General features: G+C 38.3%; 1 protein-coding gene across 1 annotated transcript in view; it reads left to right on the plus strand.

The window, feature by feature from the left end:
- Positions 1 to 1,159: 1,159 nt before the first annotated feature.
- The window catches only part of cpamd8 (C3 and PZP like alpha-2-macroglobulin domain containing 8), a 145,481-nt gene continuing 131,399 nt past the window's right edge, over positions 1,160 to 15,241 (plus strand). Inside the window, exons 1-6 of the mRNA XM_028816390.2 lie at positions 1,160 to 1,728; positions 6,811 to 6,962; positions 7,197 to 7,219; positions 10,310 to 10,475; positions 12,126 to 12,178; positions 12,366 to 12,383. Of these exons, the coding sequence (XP_028672223.2) occupies positions 1,649 to 1,728; positions 6,811 to 6,962; positions 7,197 to 7,219; positions 10,310 to 10,475; positions 12,126 to 12,178; positions 12,366 to 12,383 (492 nt within the window). The 5' untranslated portion in view covers positions 1,160 to 1,648. The remainder of the gene's footprint in view (positions 1,729 to 6,810; positions 6,963 to 7,196; positions 7,220 to 10,309; positions 10,476 to 12,125; positions 12,179 to 12,365; positions 12,384 to 15,241) is intronic.

A 15,241-nucleotide genomic window follows, 5' to 3' on the forward strand; every position in this document is an offset into this window, starting at 1 on the left:
AAGCATAGTACCAGAACAAGTGTCTTATAATGTTGCTAGTCTTTTCCTAATATATACTGTAACCAATGCCATTTCATAAGTTGTATAGGTTTGTTTCCATATAGATGGACAATGCTATTACTCCATCACCATCTTAAATAAAGGTACATTTTTAGGTGTAATAAAAATTTTATGAACCATGGACCCATCATACTATCTTTCTCTGTGAAGTTTCGACAGACAATCCTAAAAGAAACATTTTGCTTGCCTGGATTTCTTTACATCTCATATCAACATATACTGTATGAATCACGGTTAAGGATTTTACCATTTCATCCACTGTTAGTATGCATTGTAGCATAGCGGTCATCACAGTGGATGCAGGGACTTGGTTTTACATCATAAAATTAATCCTTGTCTTTGTGGGATTAGAGATGTTCAAGCAGGTTATCTGGTGACTCTAAACTGGTGCTAGAGTGAGTTTGGGTGAGTGCGTGTCCAATTGATCGACACCATGTTTGGGGTTTGCTACTGTATATCCTGCCCAGCCATGTAACTGTCTCTATGTGGGATCTGCATGTTCTCTTTGTATTCTACACCTACCATGATTTACTTCCCAAATTCTAGAAACATCTATTTTGGCTTAATTCTGACACTGATTGGCACACTATGGGTTTGATAAATCAAAACATATGAGAATGATGAACATAGCAAGTGAGAAGCAAGAGAATAAAAGGCAAGAGGCTTAAGCAAAGCCCTAGCCACTCTGTTCTTCACTATCAAGCCGGTAGGGTGGCTCACACTGTTTTCCAGTTTTCAATCAGTCATCCAAATAATCTCATATCCGCCTCCTTTTTTTGTTTCTGGCCAAACTAACTCTTTGACTGGTCAATCCATGACATATCTAACTTATCAACTCCAGGCTCAATAGTTTCCTGGGAGAAAGCAAACCTAATATTTTGCATTTCCCAGTGTATGTTGTCTTGTGCTAACAATTCAAACTTTCAGAAGAAAAACACTTCTCATGTACAACTTGGTGAAAATAAAAATAAGCGCCAATTTCTGTCAAGTACAGTTTTCTTCTGAAAGGGAATTCACTCCCCTCCCTTGCCTGTAATTTATGGGAGGGTGGATTCGTTGTAGAGGGACAGAGAGAGAGAGAGAGAGAGAGCGAGCGAGAGAGACTTAGTTGGAGAAGTGAAGCTGGCTAAGTCTCAGCATTTAGAAACAAAAGCCCTGGGACATCAAAGAGACTGACTGTGCGAAAGAGAGAGAGAGAGAGAGAAATAGAAAGAGAGAGAGACAGAAGCTACAGACTGAATGTGTGTAATGCAGAAATACGAGGGTTCTGCAGCGCAGGGTCTTGTTCCGGGGCTCCAGGATTTTGGAAAAATATTTTTTATCAGAACTTAAAGAAACATTTTTTAAAAAATAATTTTAAGTCCTGTGAATTCGAACAACTTCAACGACACACTCGCTCACTCCGTCGGATTGCTTGGCCTGGGGCAGCTACCGTGAAACAAAAATCCATGACGACTACATTTTTGAAGTTCTCACGGAGAGAGAGTACTCTCTTCATTTTGGAAACCGCATGAACTAAAGTAGTAAGACAATAGGGAGAAGGAGTTGGAGCGCTTACCGTTTTATTATTTGTCGCATTTGCACGAAAATGCAGAAGGCGCACTTTTGCACGCCGGGGATCTGCGGGATGTTCCTGTTCTTCTTGTCCTGTTCCGCTCATACAAGACAGTAAGTATTTATCTCCCCTCCACATGCGTGCGGAGATAGGGATTATTTATTGGCTTTAAAGTACAGCACAGTGAATAAAGGCTACATCGATTGTCTTCTTTTCCCTCGATAGTTAAGGTAAATGCGAACTAGCAAAGCGGAGGCATCCTTACCTCGGGCTCTCATTCATTGATTTCAAGAGGCTAGCAGGGGCTCGCTAGGAATCTGCGTGCAACGAAACTCCCTGTCGCGTTCACAGACCATTAAGAAAGAAAGAAAGAAAGAAAGAAAGAAAGAAAGAAAGAAAGAAAGAAAGAAAGAAAGAAAACGGATATTGTCCACCGATTTTGTAATATTACATTTTCCAAAGCACTGTACCATATGAGGGAAAAAGTAGCGAGAGTGCCTAAGTATCGTATAATCACACACACTGAAAAGTACAGTGTCAAAGAAATAAAGCGTGCTCCACGAGACACCGCATTTAGGGATGAGCTTTTCAGCGGACACTGAAGCTTCTTTTCTTTTGCTTGGAAATATTTTGTGCATTTATTGTTTGCTTATAAACTGCAGCATTACTAACTTGTGCACATTTAGCTGGATAGTTTCTGTTGTCATTTTCTGAATTTACCGTACGCGTCCATATTTGTTGCTTTACTCAGGGTGCAATCAAGCATTGTCCTTTCACGTTTTAAAACGTTTTGAAAACCTCCAGCGACCCATGACAAATTATAACCTACCGTTATATTCCAGTCGTTTATCAAGTTTCAGAACCTACAACATCTAGTAGTGGGTTGTGGGGAGCTGGAGTTAAACCTGACCCGTACAGGGCCTTAGTCCATTATGGGGCTTAGCTCATACAGTATTTACTTTTACCATTTAATTTAACAGTCATAAGGGAGGAAACACGTTATTCTGGGAAATTCAGGGAAACTTCACACATAAAGCACTCCACTGAGGCTTGCCATTCCAGATCACAGTAACAAATAAGTGCACATTGCTTGTATCCCAATACACAGCAAACCAACACCCTTCATGTTGACCTACTGAACTCCTTCAATATAATGCAAATGCAATAACATGATGTTTCAAATATGTGTTACACAGTGGTGCTAAAATGGAAAGTCACTGTTTATGAGCCATTATCACAATATTTAACAAACTGATTAAGGTTGTGACAGTGCAATACTTCAAGTTCATTTTGATTTACAGCTGCACTCTTAAAAATATCGATGCTAGAGCAGTTCTTCAGGGCGATGCCATTGGGCAACAATTTTTGGTTCCCAAAAGAACCATCCACATGAAGGTTCCAGAAGGTACTTATATTTATTTAGACCCATAACATGCTAAATAAATACTCAAATAGATGATAGCAAAGCTGATGTGAAATCCCAGTGGGCTCCTGATTTTAAAACTCTTCCTGCATACTATAATGTGGGTTAAATTTAGGTTTTCTTGATCTGACCATATCCTGTGTTTAAAGGTTTCTGTTTTGTCTGCATATGAAGAACCCTTTTAAAGACCAAATAACCAATTTCACATGAAAGAACCTTTCCTAAAATGAAATGGTTCTTTACCAAGCAAAGGTTCTGCAAGGAACCACATGACCCAGTAAAGTGCCATTAAAGTACCATTATTTTTAAAGAAATGTGGAGTGATTTGTATGCAAAGTTTGCTGTGTTCTCAACTGTGCTCACATGGGAGTCTTCACAAAGTCCAAAGACACAATGTTTGTACAATGACTTGAAACTGGCCAGGTATGACGGAGTGTGTTATGTGATAGACTGTTGTCTTGGTTGGGCTTGGTTTCTTTTGCTCGGTACTGTCTGGATAGGCTCCAGTACTCTGTGATCCATTAATGGAAAAAAAAATCAATGAGTTCAAAATGTGAATGCATTCTTTGCTGCAGTCCATTTTTAGATTTCATCTAATGAATCTGAATTGTAATGAAGTAGTGAACATGCCATATGTTACAATGAAATTCCCTGGTTAATTTTTGTAATGTTTAGTGTATAAATTTTATGGGCATTCTTTTGTGCACGCAAAAATTATAGCATTTACTTAATGCCACGTACCTAATGAATCCAACAAAATGTTTCAGATGATAAGTAGTCTGCAAGATTTTTGGAATTTTCAAGGAAATAAATCATGAATATGATTTATCCAAGAGAATTACACAGGTGGCTAAAATGTAAGTCTCTGAAATCCAGTGGGATTAGGCTTCAAGATTTACAAGCAGGAGGAGTAAGATCTGAGAGGATCAGGTTCCAAAGTGTTGAAGCGGTAAACATTTGAGTTCTGACAGAATTAAACCTCCAGGTAGTAACTGACATGTAGTAAAATCTGAAAGGATTAAAATTAAAACTAGCCATGCTGGCATCCTCACAGTAATGACAGGATTAGTTTAAAATCAAAGGAGAGAGCTGTAAAGTAAGAAAACTATTATATGATATTTCTTAAGTTGGTAAGGGTCTTAAGTGGGTCTTAAGTTGGTAAGACCCTGAGATATGGCAGGACTCAACTCTAAAACAATCATGTTGCAAATCTTCGATGTCTGATAAGATGATGACTTCTTCCTCAAAAATAAACAGATACATAAAGAAACTTTAAATTGTGTCATTCCATCCTGAACACAATGCCAAGGAATTTTACAGATACAATTGCTAAATAAAAGACTCATGCCAAAGTATTCCTGTGTGAAGATCCATTAATGGTACTTAAAGCCAGTAAGAGTGGGAGTGAGGCACAGTGATGTAATGGTAAGCACTGCTGCCTCTCGGCCTCTGGGATACGAGTTTAACTTTTAGTGCTGTCAATGTCTGGGAGGATTGAGGGGATCAAACAGCCACCTAAAATAACTTTGGTTTATGTAGCAGATTTCCCTGTAGAACACCATGTTTACATACTTTACAAATACAGTATTATTTCTGTATTCTTTAACTGTAGAACTGGAAGGTTAAGTGACAGATTCAGGTAATCACAATAAGATAGTCATTCAAAGAAACAAATCATTTTAACTGTATATAGTGCTTTTTCATAGTGAATATCATGACAATGAATTTCACAGGTACTTTACAGTTGTTTCGATATTTCCATAACCAGAGCACTGCTAGGTTAGGTAATTTGCGCTGCTTTGGATCACACAGTAGGACTGGTGGTGGGGACAGTATCAGCAGAGTCCTTGCTTATGGTCTGATGATTTAGGAGTACCTTTTGCTATATGGCAATTCATACATGTGGTGTAGCTGTTTTAAGAAAAGTTTCAGTGTCAGCTGTCTATACTGTTTAATAATGTAATTTTCCCACTCTTTTTTACTGTGATGTTATTTATAGTATGTGTGATATGAAGCAGGGTCTCTGGACAAAATCATAGGCTAAAAAAAAAAGAGCCTCTGTTGAATATATTGAAGCAAATCACCTGATTTAAATTTTGTATTTTAATTTCTGAACTCAAATCTTGATTATATTGTGTCAAGTCAAAATGAAGTTCAGCCCAGTCAGAAGAAAGTCATTATGTTATGTACGAATGAAATTAAGCCACAACTGGAAGAGGCTTCAATGAAGATGGGGGAAAGGGAGGTCTGTGGTTTGCCTATTCCAACTCAGCTGATCCAGTATTGGTAATTAGCTGATGAATTGGATCAGGTGTGTTTGGAGAGGCACTGAAAACCGTGCAGGGCAGTGGGCTCCTAGGCCTGGGACTAAGAAATCCCGATCTATGGACTGTGATGAAACACCATTAATTTTATGACTAAAATTTTTAATTACATTGAGGACAAAGTATTTTATCAACCCCAACCATTCACATCATGTCTTAAAGCACAGCTCTGATCTCTTGCAGTGTAATCAGCTATAGCTGTAACTATATTCTCTGATTTGAATCTTAACTAGCAACTTGATTGTCACCTCATATTGTTAACCTGTTATCTACTATCAGTTCATCTCTACTTATCCATCAATGTATGTACACTTTTTAGTTTAATTTAACTTTATGTAGTGAAATATTTTGCAGTTTACAATATATTCTGTAGAGCAACAGCCATAAGGTAAGGTGCTAACGTTCTACAGACTCACACAGTACATGCTAAAACTAAATTGTTTATGGACTAGTGCAATTAGTGAAGTATGTTATAGAGTTATAGTACGTGATGTTCTACAGATAGAACCATAAAAACTGCACACCAGATGCTGTAGGGCAGTTGTGGGCAAAGTCACTCCTGGAGGGCCGCAGTGGCTGCAGGTTTTTGTTCCAACCCAGTTGCTTAATAAGAAGCACTTCACTTCACTCAAGTAACACTTCTGCTTCATTTTAGTTGTCTTGCTCATTAAGATTTTGAACGCTTATGGCTTATTTTAGTCTTAAAGAGCTGTATTCTCAGTTTTTAATTGCTCCTTATTAACAATAAAATGCAAAGGACAAAAGAAACCAGCATTTCTCCATTTAGCTTGTTCCCATTTTACACCTGTGTATATTTATCATGCACTATTTGATTTAATTAAATACTTGGAAGGAAAGTGAAGAGAAAAAAGTGATGGACTGAGAATTACTAATCTGTTTTAGGCTTCAAATCATTTGGATGATATCCTTCGAACATAAAAAAAACATCTAAGATATGAGAATGACCTGACATAGCAGAGTTAAAGTACTAACAAGCCCTTAAATTAAATTATTGGCAATGATTGTTTTCTAATTAAGCAACTGGGTTGGAACAAAAACCTGTACTACTGTAGCCCTCCAGGACTGACTTTCCCCATCCCTGATATAGGGGTTGACATAATATTTGCCACAGAATAGATATTCAATACACTTAACATGTGGTATGGATTAGATTGTTTAATAAAGACTGTCTGTATTATGTTAAGGACTGGCATCAAATATGAGCTGGACTAGCTACAAATGTTCTTAAATACTGTATATCACAAACATTTTTGTTTGAGGCGCTGGCACAGTACTAACACTTGTAAACTAGCCCCTTTTATATGAAAGAGCAGATATTACATATTAAGACCTGAGTCAACTGCAGTTCTTTTTTTATTCTATGTCCATTAATTTCTTTCAGTTTAAAAAGATTGAATATGTTTAATTTTTTCTTCCTTCTTTTTCAGAGGTTATTTAATCACAGCCCCCTCGATTTTTCGTGCAGGGGTTGAAGAGACCATCAGTGTTACCATTTTTAACCCCCTGAAAGAGACAAAGGTGCAGGTCCAGCTGGCTATCAAAGGGGAGACAGTGGCACATAGTCATGGGACAGTCCTAGGTATGTGGCTTATTCATTTGGAGCTGATGTTTTTTTCCAGAATGAAGGGACTATATCATAGCTATTACTGTTTATTTGGAACAACCACTTAATAGGTGACTCATTAGCAAACTCAGTTCTTAACCCTTTGCTTTGGGTATAAATGCTAAATGGCTTATCGACTTTGAAACCCAGAAAATTATTTTCAGGAGAGACAAATATCTATGTAATGATTGTTTTGTTTTTCTTTTTCAGAGAAAGGATCTGTTAAACTGAAGGTGAGCATCATGTATCTTACTTTCATTATTAGTTTGTAGTGGACCTGCATACAGTTCCCAAAGTAAAAAAAAAAAAGCATGCATATGGAGATGTATGGTATATGGTGTATATTTAATGTAACTGCACTCTATAAATCTTTGAGAAAAAAAGCATTGATGCTACTGTGTTTTGCTGTCAGCTTTATGTTAATGTTGGGATTTTGAAAACCACTGCACTGGATGGTAGTAATGTTAAAATGCTTACTGTTGTTTTGTTGCATTATTACACTTTAGCAATGTTGCATTTACATTATCCTGCAAAGCTATGATGCATGATTTTAGAACATTAGAACACTCTAGACAAGAACAGGCCATTCAGCCCAACACAGCTCACCAGTCCTCTCCACTTATTTCTTCCAAAAAAACATCAAGTCGAGTTTTGAAAGTCCCTAAAGTCTTACTGTCTGCCACACTATCTGGTTGCTTATTCCAAGTGTCTATCGTTCTTTGAGTAAAGAAAAATTTCCTAATGTTTGTGTGAAATTTACCCTTAACAAGTTTCCAACTGTGTCCCCGTGTTCTTGATGAACTCATTTTAAAATAACAGTCTCGATCCACTGGACTAATTCCCTTCGTAATTTTGAACACTTCAATCATGTCACCTCTTAATCTTCTTTTGCTTAAACTGTAAAGGTTCAGCTCTTTTAATCTTTCCTCATAATTCAACACCTGTAGCCCTGGAATCAGCCCTGTTGCTCTTCTCTGGACCTTTTCTAATGCTGTTATGTTCTTTTTGTAGCCTGGAGATCAAAACTGCACACAGTACAGGCTCCTCGCACCATCACCCTCTGCTTTCTGTGTCTGAGCCAATTCTGTACCCATCTAAAAACATCACCCTGAACTCCCTCTTCTTTTAATTTGATGCCCAACCCCTCATGTGGCACCTTATCAGATGCTATCTGAAAGTCAAGATAAATAATATCATAAGCTCCACTTTGATAGTATCCTTTTGTTGCCTTCTGATATAATTCCATTGCATTTATGTCCAGCCAGATAATCTTGTCTTCGAGACCCTTCTAAACTTAAACTTAAGACTTTCTTCCAAACCTGAAACAAGAGGCGAAACCTCACAAAACTTGCCTGGCCTTTGTGCCCGCTCATCTTCATGTTTTAGACTTGCCTTCATCTGGTGCTGAGATGAATTTTTAACCCCATTATGGGCCAATTTTCAGACCAAGGATAATCAGATCTCCTTTGCCGTGACAGCAGAGTACTATATAATGATTCTAGCTTCTTTGGACTCCTGACATCTAGACTTAATTTAAAGAGCGGAGGGCGGAGTGGTGGCTCTAAGGCTAGGGATCTGTACTGGCAATCAGAAGGTTGCCAGTTCAAATCCCATAAGATGCCAAAAAGGGACTCTGCTCTGTTGGGCTCTTAACCTGCAATTGCTGAGCACTTTGAGTAGTGAGAAAAGCGCTAAATAAATGCAAAGAGTTATTATTAATTTAAAGAGCTAGGGAACTGTTATTTAGGACCAGTAATTTCCAGTTTAAGTCTGCTCACTACTAAACAAATAGTGTACATGTCAGTAAAATATTACCCTAAAATTCATTGCTTAACACAGGATACAAAATGTAAATGGTGAATTTTCAAAGATACACTTTTGTCTCCTGAATGCTGGCTGTCCTATCTTCCAGTCAGGGTTTTCCTACCACAGTTATCAGTTTTAGTTTTTTCTTATTTTATTAGGTAAAATCATGGAAAGAATTATCTGCTCTCGAATCCCTTCAGTGCTCAGACAATGCCATACAGTGTTCTAAGATAAATATAGCAGGGTGATTTTTGTTTTCCCTACTTTTCTTTATTTAAGCTACTAGTTTCCCAACTGTACATTGGGCTTAATCTCCTCCTGGCTTGAAGCATGCATTACAAGGGTGCAACACAACCAGGGGACTTTTTCCCAGGTTAGAGTATGGGATGGAGATGTTTTGTGAATTGTGTCCTACATTCAGGGTGGGCAATCTCATGATAATGTATAATGAATTAAATATTAAGCCTATAGAACTGTACTGTGCCAGGATCATGGTCACCCAGGTAGATAGCAGTAAGATCTGAAAACATCTCCAAGGTGACATTCAATCTAACTGCATTCACCCTGCCACCTTGGTAGGCATTTCCATTATCTTTTTCCACAGATGCCCAAGTGCTTTAACGACCAAGAAATTGTAGATCAAATTGTTTATGTATTTGCAACTTATTTGGTTGAACTGATCTTATATACATTGCAGGCAGTATGAAATGATGTTTAATTGTCTAAATGTTCTTATTTTATATCAAAACAATATACAGTATGTTTATAAAAGTAGGTCAATGAGAATGTGTCATTAATTAGATTTCAGAACCATGGACAGTGGATATGCAGGCACCTAACACTGCAGCTTTCCCTCTTTTTGCCTGACCATCACTCTTGGCAATATGCACAGGATCGTGGCAGCATTTGGTCTTCACAGCCTGCCTTGTTTTTAATGCGCTGGCAAAACAGTGTAATGACACTAAATGTGTGTCAGAAGATAAAGTCTAGCAATTCATTTGTAGAGTCCATAAAAAGAGTTTGAAAGAATTACACTTGGGTGAGACAGATTTAACATGGTTGCGGCTGCTTGTGAAAAAAGATGATTTGTTTTCTGAAGAAAAGTGTGGATGTAGCTTGACTTAACATGAATTATCTTGTAGACAGCCTTTTTAATACTCTGTGTCTGATTTTCTTGATTCATACTTTATCCTTGTTTGTTTCTAAAAAGCACCTTCTGCTGTGCTCATTGTGAACCTTTTAAATAAAGACTGTTTGAGAATGATTTCTTTTCAGTGACACTTTGGGTCATCAGCACACAATGATGTGATTGTCCTTTACTTAGTTGGAAACACTTCCTTCAGTGTCAATCCCTATGCCTTTAAGTACCTTCCACAGTAAGCAGTATCGAAAATAACTTTAGGAAGCACTCAAGAGAATCAAGCAGCAAAATACATAAAACAATGTATAGAACCTTATTTAGAGAGAAAAAAAAACAGCAGGATATCTATGTCTTTTCCCCTTTTTGTGTTCTTTAGGTACCATTTGGTCTACGTGGCCAGGCTCATTTGAAGATATGGGGTAACCGTAATCTCACTGATGAGGGCTTCATTTTCTACAACTATACTACAGTTACCATTGATCCAAAGGGCTCTTCGGTCTTCATCCAGACAGACAAGCCAGTTTACAAACCCAAGCAGAAAGGTGACTTACTTCTAAACCTCAGTAAGAGAATATGAACAGAATAGAAAAGTGTGAGCCTGAATGAGGTGTCATGTGAAACTAGTGGAAGTGGGTCTGGAGTATTGGGGAGAATGGGTGTTATCATTTCTTTGGCTATTTTACATGTGCTACGTTATTTATAGTGTTGATAGAGCTTGAGTGTATTAGTTCCAGCTCCTTAAAACTCTGATTAGTAGGGAACAGTTGCAGAAAACGAATGAAGAGATAATCCTATTTTATGTCGTATAAAGATTTTTAAAGCACATAAAATCTCCTGTTTATTGTACATTTCTAAATATAGTTTAAGTGAGTAAACACAGTTTTTTCCTGATGCCTATCTTAGAATTTTAAATTTTCCATCTTTCACCATACCCTTTGATAAATGGTTAGATGGGGTTAATGTGGGCTGGCAAGGGCTGTGCCTAGAACACAATTTAAGAATCTGTTTGCTTTTAAGCCATGTATTTATCATCTTTTGGACAAAAATGGACAGGCAAAGTAAACTTCTTAGTTGATACTATGTGTAGTAGTCCTTTTCATATCTTCTTGATAAAACTATACTGATAGTCACACTTATGCATATATACAGTATATATTACTGTTTTAATAGTTACCTATTCATCCATTCAGTTTCAAAACTCTTGTCAGATTTGGTACTGCAACAGAGTAGGTAGGGATTAGCCTGCGTTAGATGCCAGCCTGTTACACAGTTCTCCCAAACCTTACCCTGTGCGTACATTAGCAGTTGACATATTTATCACAAACCCACCAGACAGCACCTCAGCCAACAGCTGAACTTCAGATTGAATCAGTAGAACTACCTAATACACCACCTTGCTGTCTTTAAATATATATTTTGCTCAGTTTAATTAAGATATAGTGCTGAAGCACTATCTAGTTTCCATTTGTTAACCTTTTCAGATTTTTAAACTTTTCCTGTTATGTTCTAAGTCTGTAAATTGCTGTAAAGTCACTGATTTGCCGAGGAAGGTTTGGTGAAATGGATGGACTGTACCACTACATTTCAATGACTTGCAGAATGTCAATCAAGCCCTACAGCTGTAATCACTTCCTTTTACTCCACATCTTTTCCTCCAAATTCAGTTATCAGTAATTCTGTAGAATTTGTATTGCATTCTTCTTACTTGTGGAAAGTGACCTGTGATAATAAGCACTGTTAAACCAGTTATACAAAAGATATACTGATTAGTGGTTGATTAAATGCACAGAATGGGAAAAAAAACCTTTTGGGTAAGGGAACCACCCTAATGAAGACCACAGTATTATCTCTGCTGCATATGTGGCAGGTGTCTCTTTGTCTGACAGTTTAAGTACTTTGTTCCATATCTGTAAAATAAAAATAAGATCACCATATTCAGAAATAAGCCCAAGTGATCTGTGCCTAAATGCCTCTAAATGAACACTGATAAATGATCATCAGAAATGGGCAAATAGAACTGGAAGTAAAAATCAGACAACTATCATGTTTTCAAAAAGCCTAATATAACAGGAACCTAAAATATGGCCAGTTTTTAATTATGTGTAAAACAAACAGTTGTCTTCACTGAAATCTACATCTTTGGAGTCCGAGTCTCACTGTTTTTAAAATTTTTCGCTACACTGTTGTTACAGTACTGATCAATGTATTCTCCATCACCCCTGATCTGCGGCCCATTGATGCCAAGGTATGTATTTTCTTGTTTAGAATATCTATCATCTTTTGAATATATTTTGTTCTGGAGATGAATTTTGGTCTGCATGAATAGATGTGTAAAGGGTTGATCCTGTATTGATAATGACAAGACTGGGATGAGAATTGAGCTGTGCCCCACCACCTAACCTCCTTGCTCTTTCTGTTTTGTAATTTTTCAGATTCAAGCTTATATTGTGGTGAGTAATTTATTGACTAATGAATAATGACTGCATATTGATATGATAAAGAAAACATGTCTGGTGTTACATTTACAAAGCACATGTTTAGAAATGTTTAAAGAAATGGCTAAAAAAGTATGTTATATACATTTAAAGCATATTTTGAAACATTTTAGATTACATTTAAACATTTGTTTTTGAATATAGAGTATGTTATTATAAAGTAGTTGTAAACATATAGTATACAATATTTGAAAGTCATTTACAGTGTATTTTCATGTGCTGCTATATTTTAAAACATTCCACTTTTTAGAAATATCTCCTGTAATTCATTATACTATTTATCTATCTTCTGTATATTGGGCTTTTCATATCTTTCAAAATGGGTGAAACATAATGATTTATGTTTTTTAAGAGTTCCATATGTTTATAAAAATTCTGACAAATATCTATGTTTTGCAAACATTCTATGACATTATGACCAAATAACAAATTACCTTGACCAATTTACATCTTTAGAATAACAACAAAAACATTTATTTATATAGCACATTTACATACAAATAATGTAGCTCAAAGTGCTTTACATGATGAAGAAAGAGAAAAAAAGACAAAGTAAGAATTAAAATAAGACAACACTAATTAACATAGAATAAGAGTAGAGTTCGATGGCCAGGGAGGAAAGAAAAAACAAAAAAACTCCAGAAAAAAAAAAAAAAATCTGCAGGGGTTCCAGACAATGAGACCGCCCAGCCCCCTCTGTGAGTCACATAATGTGTGACTCTGGGCTAGCAATCAATAGTCATGAACCAATGATGGAGTAGGACAAGGATGACACAAACAACAAGCTACAGGGGCAAAAAGTGGAAAGTGCATTTAATTCACAGTCACTTAAACCTTGTGTGCAGTAAGTGCAGTGCAGTTCAAAGTTCTGTTTCAATTCATAAAAAATGCATTTGTGAAGAAAAAATTAATTAATCAACGAACACATTTAAACCAGATGAAAAAATCAAAGTTCAAATTATTATTCCCCTTATCTCTAGTGCTACACTCTACCATCTCCTTTGCTTACCCCACTGGGTCTTCTCAGCTAAGCTGAGATCCTGGCAAATGCCCTTCTCCGTTGCCGGCCTCCATCGTCCTGCCACAGGACCCATGAAGCACTCAGTCGCTACTGCTTCTTCTAAAGCTCAACCGGAAGGACCTGTCCCTGGAGTGCCATTCCCCTCACTTCTTTGCAGGGCCGCCCAACCATCTTGCCTTCTCTCCTCTGCACTAAGACAATAAAAAGATTATGCTCCTTCTTTCTTGTCTACAGTTTTCCTTCTCTCATTCTCTGTTCAGACCTCTTTTATCCTTGATGGTGCAAGTGCTATCACTCACGACCCATGGAGTGTCATTGGGAAATGGCTGTGCTAAATGCACTTATACGTGAATGAGCAACCAGCCAATTTCCCCATTAAACACTCCACGACCGCAGGGGTTTCCACCAGCACAGTCCTTCACCAACAAAGTCTGAGCTACACTACTGCTAATGTACAATCGATGCGATTGAAGGGCCAGAATCCATGGTTTCTAGGATCCCGGGCTTTTTACAGCACGGGCTTACACAGCTAGTATATATATATATATATATATATATATGTGGATTTGTTACTAATAATAAACAAATAAGCGCCACCCCACTGCCTGCGCTTGGGAAAGCAGAACATAACCTGGTTCTGCTTCAGCCTCACTACAAACCAAGAGTGAGGGAGCTACATATAACCACACGCTCATTCAGGAAGTGGTCCCCTGAGGCAGAGCAGGCTCTGAGAGACTGCTTTGGAACTACGGACTGGGATATCCTGCAGGGGTCACATAGTGAGAACATTGAGGAGGTTGCTGACTGCACTACTGACTACATCAACTTCTGTATGGACATTGTAGTTCCAGTAAGAACAGTACGCTGCTATGCTAACAACAAGCCATGGATTACAAGTGACATCAAGGGCCTTTTGAACCAGAAGAAAAGGGCTTTTAAAGGCGGTGATCAGCATGAGCTCAAGCGCATGCAGAAGGAACTCCGAATCCAACTCAGGGTGGCGAAGGAGCAGTACAGGAGAAATCTGGAGCAGAAGTTGCAGAATAACAGCATGAAGGAAGTGTAGCATGGGATGAAGATCATCATTGGCCGCAGCTCAAAGCGGGGTGCCACCATCGAGAGAGACGTGGAGAGAGCAAACCAGATGAACAACTTCTTTAACAGGTTTGACCACCCTAACCCACTCTCACCTTGGAGTACTACACCCCCCACCCAAAGATATCACGTTCTAGTGAGCTGAATGACTTCCGGCCTGTCGCTCTGACATCACATGTGATGAAGACCATGGAGCGGCTGCTGCTTCACCTCCTAAGGCCACAGGTCTGCCACGCCCTCGACCCTCTGCAGTTCACATACCAGGAGAAGATGGGAGCGGAGGATGCCATCATCTATATGCTACACCGATCCCTCTCCTACTTGGACAGAGGCAGTGGTGCTGTAAGAATTATGCTTCTGGACTTCTCTAGCGCCTTCAACACCATCCAACCTATGCTCCTTAGGGACAAGCTGACAGAGATGGGAGTAGATTCATACCTAGTAGCATGGATCATGGACTGTCTTACAGACAGACCCCAGTATGTGTGTCTCGGGAACTGCAGGTCTGATATTGTGGTCAGCAACACAGGAGCGCCGCAGGGGACTGTACTTTCTCCGGTCCTGTTCAGCCTATATACATCGGACTTCCAATACAACTCGGGGTCCTGCCATGTGCAAAAGTTCGCTGACGACACTGCTATCGTGGGCTGCATCAGGAGTGGGCAGGAAGAGGAGTATAGGAACCTAATGAAGGACT

This window comes from Erpetoichthys calabaricus, chromosome 12 (assembly GCF_900747795.2).
Source record: "Erpetoichthys calabaricus chromosome 12, fErpCal1.3, whole genome shotgun sequence".
NCBI lineage: Eukaryota > Metazoa > Chordata > Cladistia > Polypteriformes > Polypteridae > Erpetoichthys > Erpetoichthys calabaricus.